Source organism: Geotrypetes seraphini, chromosome 2 (genome assembly GCF_902459505.1).
Source record: "Geotrypetes seraphini chromosome 2, aGeoSer1.1, whole genome shotgun sequence".
Classification (NCBI taxonomy): Eukaryota; Metazoa; Chordata; class Amphibia; order Gymnophiona; family Dermophiidae; genus Geotrypetes; species Geotrypetes seraphini.
In genome coordinates, this window is record NC_047085.1 from 289135997 (window position 1) to 289158358 (window position 22362).

The 22362-nt window shown below is 43.2% G+C and overlaps 1 protein-coding gene across 1 annotated transcript in view; it reads left to right on the forward strand.

Moving 5' to 3' along the window:
* Positions 1–21379, forward strand: part of CCDC127 (coiled-coil domain containing 127) — a 43348-nt gene extending 21969 nt beyond the window's left edge. The window contains exons 2-3 of the mRNA XM_033929797.1: positions 6672–6792; positions 18251–21379. Of these exons, the coding sequence (XP_033785688.1) occupies positions 6681–6792; positions 18251–18915 (777 nt within the window). The 5' untranslated portion in view covers positions 6672–6680 and the 3' untranslated portion in view covers positions 18916–21379. The remainder of the gene's footprint in view (positions 1–6671; positions 6793–18250) is intronic.
* Positions 21380–22362: the final 983 nt, after the last annotated feature.

A 22362-nucleotide genomic window follows, 5' to 3' on the forward strand; every position in this document is an offset into this window, starting at 1 on the left:
AGGCTTCATTTCAACCTTGTCTTTTGAGACTCTAAAAGGCTGTGACGTTGAACACGGTGTTTCTTGTGGCCATGGCTTCAGCTCGGTGGTTTTCTGAGTTGCAGGCCTTGTACGGCGGGGATTCTTATTTCTGATTTACAAATTCTGGGGTGTCAGTTCAGACAGTACCACAATTTCTTTCTAATGTGGTGTCATCCTTTCTTTTATGCCACTCTCACTTTTCCTTCCTTCTTCCTGGGAGGAGGAATGGGGAGGCGAGCTTTTCTTCACTGCATTTTTTAAAAGTATGTAGCATTCTCCGCAATCTGTAGGTTTCTAATGACTTTTAGTCATTTAGATCACCTCTTTGCATTCTTCAAGGGATGCGACAAACGTATGGCAGTGTCCAAAGCCTCCATCACTCGAAGGGTCCAGGAGGACATTCTTTACGCTTACTTGATGGCAGGGAAGTGGTTGGCGAAAGAACTTCATGACCATTCAGCCAGAGCAATGGCGGCTACTTGGACATAGTCCAAGGTTTTTTCCTTGGAGGAGTTTTGTCATGCGACTATTCAGTCTTCCAAGAATACTTTATCTCAGCATTCCCGGTTGGATGTGGGGGCGCATGCAGAGGCAGCGTTTAATGCTTCGGTATTTGCGGAAGCGGCGTTTGCTTCCCACCCAGATTGAGGATTGCTTTGCTACATCCCATTTGTCTCTGGATTCATCTGCTGCTGTTGTTAACCCTTTCAGGACCAAGGGACATATTTGTCCCATAACTTTAAAATCCTATAAATTTTGATTGGGATAGTCTACAGTTCTAAATTTGATATGTACGGATTCCATATGATACTGCCTTTATGTAAACAAACTGGTTCCGACATTCATTCATTAGCGTCGTTGCCAGATTGACAAGAAGATTCACTTGCCACACTGTCCATAAGCCAGAAGTGTGATTTTTTTTTTTTTTTAAATAATGATATTTCACAAATAAAATCAATTTTTTGGCATCTGCAAGCCCTTTTTACCATAAAAATGTCGTCAAAATCACAAAAATTGGCCTACGATCCTTATGGTCCTGAAAGGGTTAAGGAAGGAAAAATTATGTTCTTACCTGTTAATTTTCTTTCCTTTAGAAGCAGCAGATGAATCCAGAGCCCCACCCTTTCTGGATATTGACTGTTAGTTTTTTCTTTTGCAACTTTCGAAGTCTGTTATTATTGATAGTTGTATTTTGTATTATTACTTTTTGAAATTTGTTATGGGAAAGAAGTTTTTTACATGCTAAGCATATTGATGGTTACGGATGCTTGGGCAAGGAGCAATACTGAAGATGCAGGAGGTGTGCCAGCCAATAAGACCACCTGTTAATCAGTTTCTCTATCTCCACCTGCTGGTAGATGTATGCTATCCCATTGGTCTCTGGATTCATCTCTGCGTCTAAAGGAAAGAAAATTAACAGATAACATAATTTTTCCATATTGTAATCACAAAATAGAAAATAAAATTATTTTTTCTACATTTTGTTGTCTGGTAATTTTGTTTATTCATCATCTTGGTTCCAGTTTCTCTTTCTGATTTTTGTCTATCTTCTACTAATTCTCTTTCCAGTATCTGCAGTCTTGAGGTATGAGGGGAGATATGAGTGATGTTTAAATACCTACGTGGTGTAAATGTGCATGAGTCGAGTCTCTCTTTCATTTGAAAGGAAGCTCTGGAATGAGAGGGCATAGGATGAAGTTAAAAGAGGATAGGCTCAGGAGTAATCTAAGGAAATACCTTTTTAAAAAGATGTGTGGAACAGTCTTCCGGAAGAAGTGGTGGAGATAGAGACTGTATCTGAATTCAAGAAGGTGTAGGATAGGCACATGGAATCTCTTAAAGCAAATGTGTTAAACACAAGGCCCGCCCGGCCATTTTGTGGCCCAAGGCCTTGGAGTCATGATCCAGGAACTTCCCCTTCTCATGGCCTGGCTCCAAGGCTCTGGGTGGACCCCGTGGCCCAGCATGTCTTCCCTCTTCTCTCCGTGTCAGTTCGATGTCACCCTCACCTTCTGTCATGCTGAAAAATCTGCCAGTCTCGGCAGTGATTCAGCAATGTTACCCGTAGCTCCCCTTCCTACTTTTCATCTGCCATGGTCCACCCGGGCGGAAACAGAAGTTGCGTCATTGGAGACAAGACCACAGCAGTCGGAAAGCAGGAAGTGGAGCCATAGGCAACATTGCTGAATCACTGCCGAGGTCGGCAGATTTTTCAGCGTGACAGAAGGTGAGGGCAGCATTGGACCGGTGCAGAGAGAAGGGGGAGAACATGCTGGGACAAGGAAGCCTCCTGGACTAACTGGTTTTTTGTTGTTTTTTTAAAAGTACGAAGGGGGAGGGTATTAAAAGTTTTTACATTACATTTCAAAGCGTTGTACATTTAAAATAAATATTGAATAAAAACAATACAGGAACAGACATACTAAGGGGAGGGAAGGGAAGGAATAGAACAAAAGGGAAGAATGGGAAAAATACAATTCTTAAATTAAAAAAAAAACAGAGGAGAAAAACAAAATGATTGGGAAGAGTTTTAAAATTGAGAAAAAATAAGGATGTATTAAGATGATATAGAATATATCAAGGTTAGATAGGATACATTAATCATATGCATCCTTAAAAAGAAAGCATTTTAAGCTGCGCTTAAACTTAACCAAATTTTGTTCTAATCTTAGATGTAGTAGTAGTGAGTTCAAAATAGATTCTGCTCCTTAGTGCGAAAGTTTGTGCCATCTCTTATATATCCCTCTTTCTTTTTACCCTGATAACCCCCTTATGTAATTTCTTTAAAAGGTTCCTTCCAAAAAAGTTTTTTCTTCTCCAATTTAACCATTGTACTTTTTGGGTTTTCTTACTTGTTACCCGAAATTACTATACCATGGAAAACAATTCTTTACCGATACTGGTTCATTGGGGACATCAACCCTCTATTACATTGAACTCTTCAACTACAAACATTATTAACCTTATTAAAATCCCTCTTAATCCCTTACAAACATAGACTACTCCCTCTACCGACCATATTCGCAACACTCCAGATTTAGGTCTCATTAATGTCATAAGAACATAAGAATTGCCACTGCTGAATCAGACCAGTGGTCCATTATGCCCAGCAGTCCACTCAGGCAGCGGCCCTCTGGTCTAAGACCAGCACCCTAACTGAGACTAGCCCTACCAGCGCATGTTCTTGTTCAGCAGAAACTTGTCTAACTTTGTCTTGAATCCTTAGAGGGTGTTTTCCCCTATAACAGCCTCAGGTCACTTCGGACCAAACATCATGTCATTAAGGATCTCCTGGTTGCACACTCTCTTGACCTTCTCTGCCTAGTTGAAACCTGGTTAACTAAGGAAGATGAGGCTTATTTAGCCTACGCCAGTCCCCAGGGTTGCAACTATTGCTCTAATCATCGTCTAGGCAAGAAGGGGGGCGGCCTAGCAACTTTTTATAAATCTGCTCTCTCAGTAACTGTTGATAGTGCTTCAGCAAAAATTTCTTTGAATATATACAAATTAAAATCAGTACAATTCCAAATCTTGATCTTTTGTCATTTTATATTCCCCCTCCGGTCAACCAGACCATGTTTATTTAATTTCTTTCTCTTATTTCCAACTTCTCTATAGTTTCACAGTTCCTTCTGATATTAGGAGACTTTAATATCTATTTTGATGATACAAGCGACATTTTAGCTACTGACTGTCTGACCCATTTGCATGACCTTAATTTTACTCCACTAATTTCCAGCCCAACCCATTTAAAAGGCCATACATTAGATATGATTTTTGCTCCTGTTCAACAGAATTTACACTTTTCTAAGCCTGATGTAATCCAAGTACCTTGGTCTGATCATAGTTTCATAGTCATATCTTGTTCATTGTACTCTCCCCCAGTCATTCCCCCAGCAGCTCTAACCATTTCCTCTAGAGACTATAGTAATCTTAATGACTCTTTAACTTCTACATTATTCATTATAGAAAATAAAGATTTTGTTATAGCAGCCCCAAATGAACAATTAAATATCTGGAATAATGCCTGTCTTTCTCTTTTAGAAAAGTTAGTCCCTCTGACTACTCGTACTATGGGCTCTTTTTATCAAGCTGCGCTAGCAGTTTAACATGTGTAATAGTGTGCGTTAAACCGCCGGCCACGCTAGCCGCTACCGCCTCCTCTTGAGCAGGTGGTAGTTTTTGGCCAGCGCAGGGGTTAGCACGTGATGAAATGTTGCACATGTTAACCCCGCTAGCTCGGCTTGATAAAAGGAGCCCTATATCTCCCAAAAAACAGCTCAACCCCTGGTTTAATTCTTCTTTACTTCTGCTAAAACAACAATCGCGTTCATTAGAATGTAAATGGCGTACAAATCCTCAAATTAATCTGGTAAAATTCAAAGAACATTCTGATAGATTAAAAACTGACAAATCTCCAGGCATTGAAAGCAGTGCATGCACATAGATCTCATGCATATTCATTGGGGAAATCCTGAAAACCCGACTGGATTGCGGCCCTCAAGGAGGGACTTTGAGACCCCTGACTTAGATCATCACACATCTGTTCTCCTTATTTCTCTGGATCTTGCAGTGACCTTCGACACTATTGATCATCAGCTTCTATTTCAAAGATTAACTTCAATTGGCATTGCCAATTAGGTTCTTGAATCCTTTAAATCATATTTCTCTAACAGATTCTCTACTGTTCACTTCAATGGCTCCACTTCTAAACCATTTCACACTGAACATGGAATTCCTCAGGGCTCCATACTATCCCCTCTGCTTTTCAACATTTATCTTGCTCCACTGTTAACTCTCTGTCAGTCCATCGGATTTACTGTATATGCTTATGCTGATGAACTTCAACTTGGTGGGAACTTACAGGTCAAGGACCTGGAGGGCCGCCGCGGGAGCGGGCTGCTGGGCGCGATGGACCCCTGGTCTGACCCAGCAGAGGCAATACTTATGTTCTTATGTTCTACATACCATCAACCCCTATGACCTCATTGATATCTCTTCTATTAACCATACATTAACTAAAGTACACAACCGGCTAACATCAAACATTCTATCTTTAAGTATCACAAAAACTAGCACCGTTCTTTTTCCTTGGAAGGATGGTCAGCACTTAGTCTTACCAATCTCTATTGATCAAAACCCATTAGAATCCTCCTCAGCAGTAAAAATCCTAGGAATCCTCATTGATAACAATCTTTCCTATCGTTCTCAAATTAGTGCTCTCATCAAAAACTGTTTCTATAAGTTAAGGATGATAAGATCTTTAGCTCCTCTCCTTGACCGTAAATCTCTCCAGATCTTAATTCATTCTCTCATAATATCTAAAATAGACTACTGTAATTCATTATATAAAGGTTTATACCAAAAGGACATTAGACACCTTCAACTTGTACAAAACACAGCAATAAAAATTATCATTAACTCAAAAAAATCTGATCATGTTACTCCTCTGTTGAAGAATGCTCACTGGCTTCCCATTCAGCATTAGATCATTTATAAAATCGCCCTCCTTACTTTTAAGACTCAACAATTATTGACAGACTTCTTATTCCATATGATCCCCCTAGAATCTTAAGATCCTCATCACAATTTACCCTTAATGTTCCCTCGCTAAAAGTAATCAGCACTTGTCGCTCATACATTTTTTCTGTAACAGCACCATCTATTTGGAACTCACTACCATTACATCTAAGATTAGAACAAAATTTGGTTAAGTTTAAGCTTAGCTTAAAATGCTTTCTTTTTAAGGATGCATATGATTAATGTATCCTATCTAACCTTGATATATTCTATATCAGTGATTCCCAACCCTGTCCTGGAGGACCACCAGGCCAATCGGATTTTCAGGCTAGCCCTAATGAATATGCATCAGAGAAATTTGCATATAGTGGAAGTGACAGGCATGCATATTCATTAGGGCTATCCTGAAAACCCGATTGGCCTGGTGGACCTCCAGGACAGGGTTGGGAACCACTGTCCTATATCATCTTAATACATCCTTATTTTTTCTCAATTTTAAAACTCTTCCCAATCCTTTCCTTTCGTTTTTCTCCTCTGTTTTTTTATTTAAGAATTGTAATTTTTCCCATTCTTCCCTTTTGTTCTATTCCTTCCCTCCCTTTAGTATGTCTGTTCCTGTATTGTTTTTATTCATTATTTATTTTTTATTTAAATGTACAACACTTTGAAATGTAATGTAAAGCGTTTTATCAAATTTTTAATAAACTATAAACTTATAGGCTCTTCATCAAATTAGTAAGAGGATAATGCGTGCAAAAGGGGTGCAATATGAATCCAGCAAGGCATCTGAGAAACAAATGTAGGTGCTGCACAAAATTCATATTGTACCCCTTTTGTACGCATTATCCTAGTAGGTGCTGCATAGGACTTCTGAAGCAGGCTTTCTGGCCAAAACACGGTCTGTGTTGAGTCCAGATGTAGTTTTGATGTGCATATGGCTAATAAAGTCTCATTTGGCTTGAAGACCAGGTCCTCTCTGCTCTGTTCAATTGTTAAGCATTTAAAAAGGACACCGACTGAAGCAGCTGAGTATTAATCTGAATATTTCTTGGACTTCTACAGTTAAGAAATTATAAAATCTATGTTTGTAACTAACTAATTTTTTTATGTTCACTATATTTGTTCTAAAGATTGTCTTCATGAACAATTTAAATGATCCTCGTCAGTGGAATATACAGCCTGTTCCAAGGGATGATGGAAATAAATGGAATTATGCACTTTTGGTCCCAATGTTGGGGCTGGCTGCATTTCGTAAGTAATTTTTAAACATAAAGTTCATCCTCTGATATATGTATATATTTTTTTAGATGCCACTGCATTATTTATCATATGTTTAATGTTAAGATTTTATAAGTAGCTGATCATTTCAGTAACGTTGCTTTATGGAGCCACCTAGTTTTAAGCAGCAAGAAGGTGCATAAATGGCCTCATATAATACCACCTAGTGAAAAAATTTGGTGTCTTATATTTTTCTGGTAGGCATATATAAGGGCTTAGTTTGGGCAGAGCACACAGACATATATAAGTTACAAAATTACACTTACATGCTAATATCTAGATGCAGGAAACTACAAAAACATATAAAACTTCCCCATTGTTTTTGTAGTTTCCTGCATCTAGATATTAGCATGTAAGTGTAATATATATATATATATACACACTCCCTTCTTGGAGGTGCTAAGTGGTTGCCTAGACCCTGTCTAGATTATGACAAGAAGGACACATTAACAGACCAGGAACTTTGAAGCCTGAATCAGACTGTCCAATCACTCACTCCAATAAGGTAGACCACACCAGATTTGTAAACATTAAACTTGAACTTTACTCTCTCAATTGATGAAAGATGTGGTTCCATTTCAAACAATAGCAAGTTATTTACACAAGATATCCTTTTTTTCTCTCCTCTCCTTCAAAAGGATTTTACAAACCAAAAAGTTAGAATCACTACACAGGGTAGGTTGATAGTATTCAGATGTTAATTAGCCCAGTTCATATCAGATGTAAATGCTGTTCATACAGATGTACTTCTTAACCACAATACCTTTGCTTTAGTAACCTGGTACCAATAACCTTGTATTCTGTGTAAGTTATTATTCTTCCCCTCTGCCATAGATATAGGTTCCTATAAGAGTATAATATAGGCTAGCTGGGTGGTTCCCCTTAATTCCTTCCAGTCAGACTCCACGAGGTGAGAGGGTCTCCACATCTTTAGCAAGCCAACACCATGTTTCGGACCTGAACTTGCCCCAACCTCTGATTCCTTGCTCAACTAGTAACTGCTTATAATGTCTAACCTGAGTGGTATAGACAAGCTGAATCTGTATATCTCTCAGGTGTTATCTTCAGCCGTGAAGAAACTCTTCCTTCTCCTCCCTCTCACAGGCCTGCGTCCCCGCCATCAAGGCTTGCTCCCCCCGCAAGCCTGCATGTTCCCCCCGCTTCCCTACTTTTTCCTTAAACTAATACGGCAGCCTGCAGGGTCACCGGTGCTATAGCGATCCCTGCAGCTGCCGTTGTTGTCAGCGGCACGTTTCCTCTGCCGCGATCCTGATCCTGACGTCAGAGGAGGAGCAGGACCTTAGCAGAGAGTACGTGCTGCTGAAGATGACGGGCAGTTGCAGGGATCGCTATAGCACCGGTGACCCTGCAGGCTGCCGTATTAGCTTAATGTAAGAGTGGGAAAGCTGGGGGAACGTGCAGGCCTTTCCGACTGACCCGCCCCCCTCAAGCAGGATCGGCAGCAGATGGCCAGCAAGAAGCAGTGCTGCCGCCCCTGCTCTAGGAAGGCATAGGGGGGAAGAGTCAGTCATTAAATCGATTTTTTTTTTTTTTAAATTGAACCGATTCGAATCGATTCACCTGATTCAAATCGGTGAATTGATTTGAATCGGGCAGCACTAGTGTTAAGTATTTCATTCCCTATTCCTTCATTCACTTAGTATGGCGTCTCTTTTTCCCTTCTCTTCCCTTCAGCCCCTATCCCAACAAGTCCAGCACCTCTCCCCCTTCCCTCCAGCTCTTCCTTCTGCAGGTACTGTAACTCTCTCCCTTCCCTTCTCTTCAGCTCCAGCCCTCCCCTCCATAGGTCAAGCACCTTTCACTCCCTTACCTTCAGGTCCAGCCCAACCCCAACCCAATTCCTCCTACTTTGCCTTACATTGCTCCCTCTCTTCATCAGGGCTGACAGCACCAGTTCCCCCACTTGCTTGCAGGTCTGACAGGTCCAGATGGCTTTCCTCCCTGCTGCTGGCACACACCTTACAGGGCAAGTTCCAATCTCTAAACAAGCTTGCTCCACGGGGCTTGCGGCCTTCCCTCTTCCGAGCTCCTCTTTATGATGCAACTTCCTGTCTTAGCGAAAAAAGGACATTGTGTCATAAGGAGGAACATGGCAGAGGGAAGGTCGCGAGCATCGTTGAGCAGGTATGTGGCAGTGGCAGGGAGGGAAGCCGGCTGGAGTCGCAGGACCCGTGAGCAAGGGGGGGGATGGGCTGGAGCCAGCAGATGTACAAGCAAGAGGGGGTAGGGCCTGAAGCTGCTGGATTCGCCAAACTGGTGATGGTGGGAGGGATGGTGGGATATCAGTGAGCTGTGGTGAGTGGAGTTCCCCATGGGAACAAAGCCTTTTACTGTTCCGCGGAGTGATGAAAAGCTTTGTTCCCATGCCGGCGGTGAACAGATATCGACTTTACCCATTCTTGTAGCTACCCGTGGTTACCTGTGGGACGGGGTCACTGTGCCATTCTCTACTTTTCTCTGTGAAGACTGATTTACTTCTGCATCACAGAACTCTCCTGGCTCAGGGTTCCTGATAGCAGGCATAGGCAGTCTATCACAATAGCAAATGCACTCTGTGATATAATCAATCATTGGGAAAGTCTTGGCATATTCTATCTCCACCCATCATATGCTTTGGATCAGACAGTGGATTTTACCTGTAAAGCAACGCTGAACAGGCTGCTGTTCAGGGACAGAAGCTGTTTGGCAAGGGCCTAGATGATCTTATGGCCAGTGTACAAGATCACTGGCTAAGAAATTTACCAGACAGCAGACCCTGAGCAGCCAAAGGCCAGAGCCAGGGGTCCTTTCTTGGGTCACGATGCTCTCGCCATTGCTCCACAGGTGCCTCTGCCTATAGGGCCTTTCAAGGTGCCAGGCAGAAATTCTTTGGAACCCAGAGGAGCCAAGGTTCAGATTCCTGTTCCACAGTGCCATCCAAAATGCCACAATGACGCCAACCCTCAAGCCGCTCCTCTGAAGATTGCAGGTCAGCTCTCAGACTATTTGGAGGCTTGGGAACAGGTAACAACCGACCACTGGGTCCTGGAGATTTCAGAGAAGGTTACAAGTAAGAGTTGCACACCCTTCCTCTGACTGGTTTGTAGATTTACCAACTGGCCGGCCCAGCCAAAGAAGGTGGAAAAGATCCGAGCAACATTACTTAGGTTAGTAGATATTCAAGCCGTAGAACCAGTTCCTCCAGAAGTCTCGGGCTCGGGCAGATACTCCATATATTTTGTCATGCCCAAGAAAAGCTCAGAGGAGTGAAAATCCATCCAGGATCTCAAACACGTCAATGCAGCCCTGAGAGTTCCTCGGTTTCAGATGGAGACCATTCAGTCCATCACAGGGCCGCCATCAGAAATTTCTGGGCCCCTTACTGAGCAATCCTATTGGGCCCCCCACGCACCCCTTCCCCCCCCTGACCCCCCCCTTCTTCCATGGGCCGAATACACACATACTTTTCTCTGTCGCCGCACTCTTTGACCAAAAGATTTGTAAGCCTGCAACCACGTCAAGGTAGACTCTTTCAGCAGGGCCCTAACCTAAACTAAACTAAACTAATCTATACCTATCTATTCTAAACTAACATATGTCTAATACTGAACTAATAACAAACTAACAAACATCTGCATAATAAATAACTAATAAATAATAGTGCTAGTAGCTATAATTCACTTTTGAATGTAAAATCTCAGTTAAGGATTTCTTTTGACCTTTGTAGGACAGAAGTAGATCACAATTGCACAATATTTTTTGTAACAAGTATTAAATGTGTTTTTATAAATACTGTAAGCTTAATAAATATATCAGAAAAAACTACACATCTGAGCGCATATCTGAACATACACATCTGTATGATCCCATCCTCCTCAGCTTGCCTATAGCTGCATCATGCATGTTAAAAATGTATATGTTGATATGTGCACCTTCCTTCCTTCCCATCCATCCTCCTCAGCCTTTCCTTACACATCCACAGCTGCATGTTAATGATGATGTATATGTTATGATGATAAATAAGTGCATATGAGCACATCATTAACATGCAGCTATGGATGAATATAAAAAAGAAACAATATTCTGTACAATTGTCAATTTATAAATCAGCGTCTTCTCCCTACTCTCTCTTCCCCATTTTCCTTCAGCGTCCTCAGCCCACTCTCTCTCCACTTTCCTTCAAAGCACGCACATAAAAACAAGCAAGTAATTTATATCATTTTCATTCTATTCATTCATAGAAATTAATGTCTAAATAATGCCAGTCACATAACAAAACATGATTTTACAAAAATAATTCCCTGCACAGTCAAGCCTGCAAGGATTACTAGATGTCTTTCAGCAGCTCCCCTCCCTCCCTCCCCCTTACCTTTGTGGCCAAGTCAACATGATCTACCAACAATAAAATTTTTAAAACACAAAGCACGCTGTACGCAGAGAAAATGTTAATTATCATTTATATTCCGCGGGTTTTCAAAGAGGTCAAGGCAGATGACTTTATGCAATGTCACCTCAGTAACAACTATACAAAAATAGACAAATATTCCCCCTCCCTTTTTACTAAAACGCGATAGCGATTTTTAGCGCAGGGAGCTGCGCTGAATGCCCCACGCTGCTCTCAACGCTCATAGGCTCCCTGCGCTAAAAAACGCTATTGCGGTTTAGTAAAAGGGGGCCATAGTGCAAAATATAGACAGCATACATAAATTCTCAAAGAAGACACATTTTGATCACTAAATTGAAAATAAAATCATTTTTCCTACCTTTGGTAATTTCATCAGTCTCTGGTTGCACTTTATTCTTCTGACTGTGCATCCAATATTTCTTCCCTTCTTTCAGCCTCCTTTATGCTTCCTCTCCTCCAGACCTCATTCCCTTCCCAAACTTTTTCTTTGTTTCATCCTGCCCCTTCTTTCTTTTTCTCTCTCTCCATACCCCCTTTCTTTCTGTATGTCTGTTTTTCTCTCTCTCTCACCCTGCCCCCTTCTTTCTTTCTCTCTCCACACCCTCTTTCGTTCTGTATGTCTGTCTTTCTCTTTCTCTCTCTCTCTCCGTGCCCCATTTTTCTTTGTTTCATCCTGCCCCCTTTCTTTCTTTCTGGCTTCCTGTCCCCTCCTTTCTCTTTCTCCCTGCCCTCCCCTATGCCACCACCATTGGGAAAATACTGCCACCGCCACTGGGGAATAGGCTGCCACTGCCGCCATCAGGAACAGGCCGGCGCTGAGTTCGCCCTGCTTCTCTTCCCCACGGGGCCGACCAACTCTCACCACCCGACGTCAATTCTAACGTCAGAGAGGACGTTCTAGGCCAGCCAGGCAGCGATTGGCTGGCCCAGAACGTACTCTCCGACGTCAGAATTGATGCGAGTGGCGAGAGTTGGTCGGCCACACAGGGAAAAGCAGGGAGAACTTGGCGCCGGCCTGTTCCCGATGGCGGCGGTGGCACTCAAGTGGCTAAAAAGCCGCAGTTTGCCGGCCTAGGGAGAACACTGGAGGGTGACCAGCTGTGCACCCTCTTGGGATGTAAACCCGGCGCGGGGCGGACCGCCCCTCCCCCACCTTGGTATGCCACTATCTGTACCTCACTCCCTCCCTATGACCAAAAATTCCCCTTTCTTCCCCGTGTACACAACCATCTCTTTCCTTCCCTTCCTCTCTCCCAAGTCCATGCCTTCTGTGTCCAAAAACCCATTCTCTCCCCCACCTCAGCATCTCTTTCCCTCCCTTCCTCTCTCCCAAGTCCATGCCTTCTGTGTCCAAAAACCCATTCCCTCCCCCACCTCAGCATCTATTTCCCATCCCTTCCTCTCTCCCAAGTCCATGCCTTCTGTGTCCAAAAACCCATTCTCTCCCCCACCTCAGCATCTCTTTCCCTCCCTTCCTCTCTCCCAAGTCCATGCCTTCTGTGTCCAAAAACCCATTCCCTCCCCCACTTCAGCATCTCTTTCCCTCCCTTCCTCTCTCCCAAGTCCATGCCTTCTGTGTCCAAAAAACCATTCCCTCCCCCACCTCAGCATCTCTTTCCCTCCCTTCCTCTCTTCCAAGTCCATGCCTTCTGTGTCCAAAAACCCATTCCATCCCCCACCTCAGCATCTCTTTCTCCCTCCCTCTCTCCCTTCTCTCCTTCCTCTCTCCCAAGTTCATGCCTTGTGTCCAAAACGCACTCCCCCCCCCCCTTTTGTGTTCCGCGTTTGCCTCCCAGCCCATCTTTGCAACTTTCTCAGCAAAACGGAGCTCGAGCCGAGAGGCTTGTTTCCTGTTTCCTGCCTGTACTGCCGCGCACAAATAGCCGACCGGAAATATTCTCCGACGTCAGCGCTGACGTCGGAGGGCAGGCTTTGCTTAAGCCCTCCCTCCAACATCAGCGCTGACATCGGGGAACACTTCCAATCGGCTAAATGTGAGCGGCAGGGCAGGTAGGAACAGAAGACGAGCCTCGCGGCTCGAGATGTATTGAACTCCGAAGGTGCCCCATCCAGCTCTCTCTTGTGCACCTGGGGCGGCCCGCCCCCTCCCTAGACTGTGGCCTAGGACCCTGGGGGAGCCCGGGCCCCTGTCAGCTCCGGGCCCCTGAATGCAGGACTGGTAGTACTGCCCTGATGGCGGCCCTGGTCCATCATCACAGCGGTGGCTGCCCTAGATTTAACGGAAGCTTACCTTCACATTCCAAACTTCCCAGAACACAGAAGGTCCTGACATTCCATGTGTTGGAGAATCACTACCAATTCTCAGCACTTCCCTTTGGGCTGGCAATAGCGCCCCTAACTTTCATCAAAGTTTTGGTAGTGGTGGCCGCTCATCTCCACAGAGGAGGTTGGTAAGTGCACTCATACTTGGCTGATTGGCTTATCAGAGCACCATCCCTCACGGAAGGAAAAAAAAGTGGTAGCAGCAGTTGTGGACAAGTTGCAGAATCTGGGATAGATTAAGAACTTTTGGGAGAGCCACCTAGTTACGACACAGTCCCTGGATTATCGGGGGGGGGGGGGTCTTATTCAACATGGCAGAAGGCCAAGTCTTTCTTCCAGAAGCACACAAACAAAAGTTTTGTAATCAAATAATAGGCCAAACCAGCACCTTGGCATTACCCTCAAGTCCTGGGGTCAATGGTGGCCACAATAGAAGTGGTGCCCTGGGTGAAGGCATATATGTGCCCCCTCCATGATGCCTTGTTGTCTTTCTGGGTGCCTCGGACTCCCTTTCAAATTCCACTCTCTTGAACAGCAGGTGCCAGAAGCAGCAAGAGCTGGGGGCTGCACCCACAATCTCTAGCAAAGGGAATCCTGCTCTGGATCGATTCCTGGGTCATCCTAATGACAGATGACAGCTTGTTTGACTTAGGGGAGGGAGGCTCATTGCAGTGGTCACACAGTTTAAGGACAGTGGACTCCATCTCAGCGGAAGTGGTCTATCAACAGGCTAGAACTAGGCTGCACCGACTGCAGTCTTTACTGGTGGGCAAAGCAGTCAGAGTCTTCTCTGATACTGCCACTGCAGTAGCCTATGTTAGCAGGCAGGGAGGAACTCTCCACTCTGACAGGAAGTGAAAGCATTGTTCTGTTGGGCAGAAACACACCTGTAGGTGATTTCTGTGGCACACATGGCCAGGGTGGACAATGTTCAAGTGGATTTTCTCAGCAGACAGACATTAGACCTGGGAGAGTAGTAGCTGTCTCTGAAAATGTTCCATGTCATTGTGAGAGGATAGGGTGATCTATGTTCGATCTCATGGCGACTGCAAAGAACAAAAGATGACCCTGTTCTTCAGCCAAAGATGTGAACCCAAAAGTGTAGGGCTAGATGACCTGGTTCAACCATGTCCAGAGACCAGGCTACTCTATGTGTTCCCCTCACCACCACCGGCTCATGATAGGCCGGTTGATTCACCAAATAGTAAATCACCCTGAAAAGGTAGTCCTTGTAGCTCCAGATTGGCCCAGGCACCCATGGAACACAGACCCGTCCCGATTTTAGGCAGCTGTATGCGTCCTACAGCTGTTTAATCAACCAATCGGGATGCACGTTTTTAAAAAAAATGCTCCCCAGGCAGGCCACCTATATTGAAGGCGCCTCCGGGAGCCTAGGGAGGCCTGCAAGATGCCTAAGCTTGCCTAAGGGCCTTAGGCGAACCTAGGCGGCCCTACGCGTCTCCCTAGTAGAGGAAGAAACGCTTAAAATGTAGGCCAGCAAAATGCTGGCCTACATTGTAAGTAGACGCAGCCACTATACTTATCGCGGCAAGGGATCTCCCTGCCGCAATAAGTATAGTGGCCGCGGCCACCTGTCCAATCACTGGCAGGAGGGTGCTGAACCCCTCCTGCTGGAACGCTGCCCCCCCCCCAAACTCACAATCGCCGGCAGGAGAGTTCCCAACCCCTCCTGCCGGAACGCCACCCCCCCAAACTCACAATCGCCGGCAGGAGGGTGCCCAACCCCTCCTGCCGGAACGCCGCCCCCCCCCAAACTCACAATCACCGGCAGGAGAGTGCCCAACCCCTCCTGCCAGAAAGCCGGACCCCCCATGCTAACGACCTCCCCCCCCATGACTCCCCTAACCTCCCCCAACTAACCTTTAAATGTTGGTCGGCTGGACGGGTCTTGCTGCCGTCCAGCCGACAGGCCCGCTCCTTCCCGGCCCATCCCTGCTAAGTCTAAGGCCTAATTGGCTCAGACTCTAGAAGCCTGGACCAATCAGGCCTTAGGCATAGCGGGTCCGCCCATCCCCACTAATCCTAAGGCCTGATTGGCTCAGGTGCCTACGAGCCTGGGCCAATCACACCTTAGGGTTAGTGGGGATGGGCGGACCCGCTATGCCTAAGGCCTGATTGGTCCAGGCTTCTAGAGCCTGGGCCAGTCAGGCCTTAGCGGGGATGGACTGGGAAGGGGCGGGCCCGTCTCATTTTGACAAGGCCGGCCGGACGGCAACAAGACCCGTCCAGCCGACCAACATTTAAAGGTTAGTTGGGGGGGAGGTTAGGGGAGTCATGGGGGGAGAGGTCATTAACATAGGGGGTCCGGCTTTCCGGCAGGAGAGGTTGGGCACCCACCTGCCGGCGATTTTGAGTTTGGGGGGGCGGCGTTCCGGCTGGAGAGGTTGGGCACCCTCCTGCCCGCGATTGGGAGTTTCGGGAGGCGGTGTTCAGACAGGAGGGGTTCGGCACCCTCCTGCCGGCGATCGGACAGGCGGACGCTATACGTATCCCTTGCCGTGATAAGTGTAGCGGCCGCGTCTACTCTAACCCGATTCTCTAACCAGCTTCTGTAACATAGATGCCAGTTACAGGATTGGGGTTAGTGTAGGCCCGATTTTATATAGGACACCTCTCCCGGGCTTCCTATACAGAATCAGGGCCTGAGCGTCTACAGAAGGAGCAAAGTCTCAGAGTCCAGGTTCATCCAGAATTGCTCTCGCAGGGGCTGATTTCCCTAGAAGATCTGGGAGGCATGGCTCTTGATCGCACAGTGCTGGTCCAAAAAGGATATTCAGAAGTAGTCATTTCTACTCTCCTTAGAGCCAAAAAGCCAATGACAGTTTCAGCGTATGCTAAGGCATGGGAGACATTTTAGCACTGCTGCAGCACAGAAGACTTACAGCTGGGCAACATCCCAATCTCGTCGGTACTGGCATTCATCCAAGAGGGCGTTGATAAGGGATTGGCAGTGGTGTCCCTTAAAGTTCAAGTAGCAGGGCTCTCATGCTTCCAAGGCTCAGCGAAGAGAGCTTCACTAGCAGCCCATCCAGACATAGGTTCTTGAAGGGTGCCAATTCGAGATTCGTTTCCATCTTGGAATCTTAATATAGTCTTTAAAAGACTCAGCAGGGCTCTGTATGAGCCCTAACAGGAAGCCTCCCTCGTAGATCTTTTGATCAATTTGTTGGGGAAGAGAGTTTGAGAGCTTTACTGCTACTAATGACTGGGGAGTCAATTCAGAGCAGTTTACATGAACTTCTATAAAGGTGTTACGCTACCTGAGCTTCTGTAGAGATGTTAACATACAGAGTTACAAAGAGCTTCTGTGAGGTGTTAAAATACATGGGCTCTGTACTGAAATACACGGAGCTCTGTGTTGGTGGTGGTACAATATAGAGTTATTAGTACTGGCATGATTATGCCATAATCAGTCATCCTACTTACTATATGTTACTGGCACATTGAGAGAGATCAAGTTTCAAGTTTAATAAAGATTTGATTGATCGCTTAATCAGAATTCTAAGCGATGTACATATTACTAAAATTACAAAATTTAGGGAACAATACAACAAATGACAAAACTAAGTCTTGCAAGACTAATGAGTAACGCTACAGACCCATGAAACAAGGAGATGAAGGGGAAGGAAATACAGTTTGATAGTAAATACGACATTCAAGGGAAAAACAAAAGGGCTGAGGGGAACAGGGGTGAGGGAAAGCAGAAAAGGGACTCTGGGACCTGTGAATGGACAATAAATGCCTCAGACAACAAAAAAATAGAAAAAAGATTTTTATTATGAATTAATTGAGATATGTGAGCTTTCAGAAATGTTTTTCAACAACATAAAGGCAAAGTGAAGTACGATGAAAACAAACTAACCAGACTTCAATAATGTGGGCTTTTACAAAGGTATGCTACTAGAAGAAAGTCACTAAGGGGTCCTTTTACTAAGGCGTGCTAACTGATTTAGCGCTTGCTAAAGAATAGCATGCTCTAAATGCTAAGGCGCTCATAGAATATAATGGGCACCTTAGCATTTAGCACACGCTTATCTTTAGTGTGAGCTAAATCATTTTGCATGCCTTAGTAGAAGGACCCCTAAGTGAGAGAAACTTTGAAGGCTCTTTGTTTTCTTTAGTATAATTTAATGAAAATGCTGAATTGTAATGAAATTCTGGATAATGATTAGCAAAAATATTGTTTAAATGTTGTCAAATAAACTTGCAAGATTTGCATATTATGTGTGCAGAATTTGGATTTTTTTTTTACAGAATTCCACCAGGAGTAAAGCGTGCTTAAGTAACCTATAGCAGTGTATTTTTATATTACAATGTATGCAACTCATAAAATATGTTGTGATTTTATCTTTTCTTTGGAGAACCTGATAAATATGATGAACAAAGTAGGCTTAACCTAGTAATACATAACATCTTTAAGTTCAAGATTCAATTTATTTGATTATTCACTTAAATCATCAAAGCGGAGCATAATACAATAAAATCACACAATATTGAAAAGTAAGAATTAGGTAGGAATTAGATAGGAAAGCAGATATATGTTTTAATATTTCTAAGCATTAAAAAAAGAAAACTCTACTCCAAAAGTATGTGCAGTTTAATGATCAAATGGAAACATTGTTCTAACTTTAAGCAGTTTTCAAAAAATATTAATCTAGTGTCACTTTAGTCAGCAAGTTTAACAACATTTTAATATTTGTAATTTATTTCCTTATTCTGTAGGTTGGATCTGGTCTAGGGAGTCTCGGAAAGAAACAGAAGAAGCAAAAGCAAAATATTCTGGAAAAATAAAGTCTATTGAAAAGGATCTTGAATTAAAATATCGTAACCTGTTGATGGAAAGCCGTAGCACAGTTGCTCATTTGGAATTAGAGCTTGAAAAAGAACAGAAGCGATCATTAGGTTTTCGTGAAGCCATTAATTCCCAAATTCGAAAGTTGCTAGAAGAAAAAAGATTGTTAGAGAGAGAACGTGAACAGCTCAAGCAACAAAAACAGCTTTTTCAGCTTTCAGGAGCAGCCTTTTATATGAATTGTCTGGAGAAAGAAGAACAATGGCAAATCAAAGCTAAGCATTTACTAAAAGAGTTTGAAAAAGCTCTTACAGAAAGACAAAACATCTACTGTAGTTATGTTCTTCACAGGAGCAGACGATTTGTAATTGAAAATAATTTGTTAATTAGAGCTGCAACTGATCCAATTGCTGCTGAAATGAAGATGGAAACTGGCTTAATTGACATTTTTAAACATGATAAACATTGTGCTGACTTGATGAACACAAACAAACAGCAAAATGGCAGTCTGATGTGGCTGTATCTTAAATACTGGGAATTAGCTATTGAACTTAACAAATTCAAAAAGATAGAGAAAGCTATGTTAAGTAAATAGGGGAAGACGGATTTAGCAGTAGCATTTTCTGAAGACCATAATTTGGGCAAATTCAAAAAGAGCAAGCTATGTTAAGTAAATAGAGGGAGAAGAAATTACAAGGTGGTGCTGAAAAGTTCTCAACCCAACCAAGAAGGGAATGGCATGGAGCTATGAAACTTACAATTTATTCCACATATTCACCCCTAAGTTCAACACACAGCATATCGTGTCTAAAGTTTCTGTAACCCTTCCAAAAATACTCTGATGTCTGGTCACTGAAATATTGCTCTGCCCCTGCAATCACCTCCGAATCATTCAAATTTTTACCCAAGTTTCAAATTCTTTTTAAGGTTTGGAAACAGAAAATAGATGGAGCAAAATCTGGTGAGTAGGGTGGATGGTCTATGCACTGAAACCTCAACTGCATCAAAACATCCATCGTTTTGCCAGCCTTGTGAGCAGGTGCATTGTCTTGCAAAAAGAGAACTCCTTTTTTCTTTCAATGCCTCTTCTTTTTTCTTTCAATGCCTCCTTTATTTGGCACAGCAAGTTACAGTAGTATTCTGCATTAACTGTTTGGTCCTTTGGAAGATAGTCAATGCAACACTTTCCTGATCCCAAAACACTGTGGCCGTGACCTTTCCTGCTGACTTTTGGGTCTTGAATTTCCTTGCCCTTTGAGAACTTGAGTGCCGCCGTTACATGGACTATTGTTTTGTCTCAGGATCATAGTGGTGTAACCATGTTTCATCAACAGTAACTAGTCGTTCCAAAAAATTGGCACTAGCTCACTGAAAATGCTGCAAAATCAACTTGGAAGTGTCCACTCAACATCATTTCTTATCAGCATTCAAACATTTGGGCACCCACTTAGCTGACAGCTTCTGCATATCCAGCTGCTCATGGATTATACACCGAACACATTCCCTGGATAACCCTAATGTCTCTGCCAATATTCGCCAATCTGCCAAAATCAGGTCATGGGCATGATCAACAATTTCAGGAGTTGACCCCCATTTGAGGCCTCCCAGACCTTCGGTCTCGAAATCTTCACGCTGAGAGTTTGCACACCACTTTTTTACTGAGATGTTTGATGGGCATTTGCCACTCAATGTTTGCATCATGCATTCATGGATTTCCTTTGGAGTTTTCTGCAGGAATAGGAACTTCATGACAGCTCGAAACTCAACATTTGAATATTCCACACTTTTCGTTTACATGGTTCAATCAATAATCTGAAACAATTTCAAAACATAGCATTACGATTCTGTAAATTGGCAGTTTGTAAAATTAAATAACACTCTTTTATCTACAATGGCAAAATAATGCTCAGAATTTAGGAAGTTTTAAGCAAATTATAGTGCACTCTGTTCCTTCATTTTTCTTTCTCAGTACAAACTGATAGCTATCATGAAAGAGTAATTTGAAGACTCAATATCAAAATGAAAATACATTTCAATTATAATTTCAGTCATCATTGTATGAAGCTATCTCATTTATTCCTCATCACAATTAATCAACAGGTTGTTTATTTAACTAGGAGTCTAGTTTAGGAGCCCCTTTTACTAAAGTACATTACGCACTTACCCCTTCCCCCCTCCCCCCCTGTCTTTTGCAAAAGCGTAGCGCAGTTTGTAGCCCTAGCCGTGGCACTAACATTTCGGACGCTCATAGGAATTCTATGAGTGTCCGAGCTATTACTGCTGCGGCTAGCACTAAAAGCTGCGCTACAGTTTTGTAAAAGGAGGGGGGAGATAAGGTTAATATCCAGAAACAGGCTACTGCACAGAAATCCAGGCTCAAGTCTCAGCCTCCTTGTCTAACATTACTGCCTGGATGTCTCGCCTCCATCTGAAGCTCAAAATGGCCAAAACTGAACTTTCCTTATCTATCTTCCTAAACCCACCTCTTCCCTCATTCTCTAACTCTATATCTGTGGATATCACACTTATTCTCCATGTCTGGTCAGCTTATAAGCTTGGGATCATCTTTAAATCCTTTCTTTCTCTGTATATATCCAACAGACTGCTAAAACCTGTTTCTTTTTCTATGACATTACCAAATTTCATCTTCACTGAGCATACTACCAAAACCCATATCCAGACTCTCATCACCAATTACTATAGGTCTCCCACTAAACCATCCCTTTCCCTTTCAGTCTGTTCAAAATTCTACTTCATGACTTATCTTCCACCAGTGTTATGAAATTTTACCTTGTTTGCTTTCCGTTCTGTAAAAGGTTGTTTATACAAAAGATATATTCATAGATTATTGTCTTTTCAGGCTGCTATTTGGAATAAGGATTTTAACAATCTGATAGCAAGTTAAATTTCCTATCAACATTTCAGGAATTTGTTGAAAACCTATTTGAGAAATTTCTGAAAGTCTGATTTTGTACTTTGCTGTGCTTGTTCAGTTTTATTTTTAGTAAACTGCAAAGAACCGCAAGGTTTTGCAGAATATAAACAAATTTTTGTTATTACATTTGGTGTACTTGTATAACTCCTCTCTTCATTCATTGATTCCTTATCTGTTTTCTACAGTTCAAACTCTTTTTACTGACCTACAAGTACATTCACTCTGCATCTCCTTAATGCTTCTCCTCTCATCTCTTCCTACACCCTCCTTGAGAACTCTGTTCATCTATTAAATTAGTGGTTCCCTACCCTGTCCTGGAGGACCACCAACCAATCAGGTTTTTAGGATAGCCCTAATGAATATGCATAGAGTAGATTTGCATGCCTGTCACCATCATACATGCAAATCTCTCTCATGCATATTCATTAGGGCTATCCCAAAAACCCGACTGACTGGTGGTCCTCCAGGACAGGGTAGGGAACCACTGTATTAAATCACTTTTATCTGTATCCCTGCCAGCTCTGGACCTTTTCATTTTTTTCTTGCTATGCTGTATGCCTGGAATAGACTTCCTCAGTATATCATACCTCATCTCTAGCCCTATTCAAATCTGGACTTAAAGCCTACCTTTTACACAAGAGCATAAGGATAGCCATATTGGTCAGACCAATGGTCCATCTAGCCTAGAATCTTGTTTCCAACAATGGCCAAAGTACTTGGCAGAATCCCAAAGAGTAGCAAGATTCCATGTTCCAATCCCAGGGATACATAGTAGCTTTTTCCAAGTCTGTCTTAATAGCACATTATGTTCTTTTCCTCCAGGAACATCTCCATCTCTTTTTTTTTTAAGTCCAAATATGCTAACTGCTGTCTCCATATTCTCTGGCAGCAAGTTCCAGAGCTTAACTGTTCATTGAGTGACAAGATCATTATGAAAGTATCACCATGTAACTAAATTGAGTGTCCCCCTAGTCTTTGTACTTTTTGAAAGAGTAAAAATTGATTCATGTTTACCCGTTCTGATCCCCCTCATAATTTTGTGGACCTCTGTCATATCCCCCATTAGCCATCTCTTTTCCAAACTGAGGAGCCCTAAGCTATTAAGCC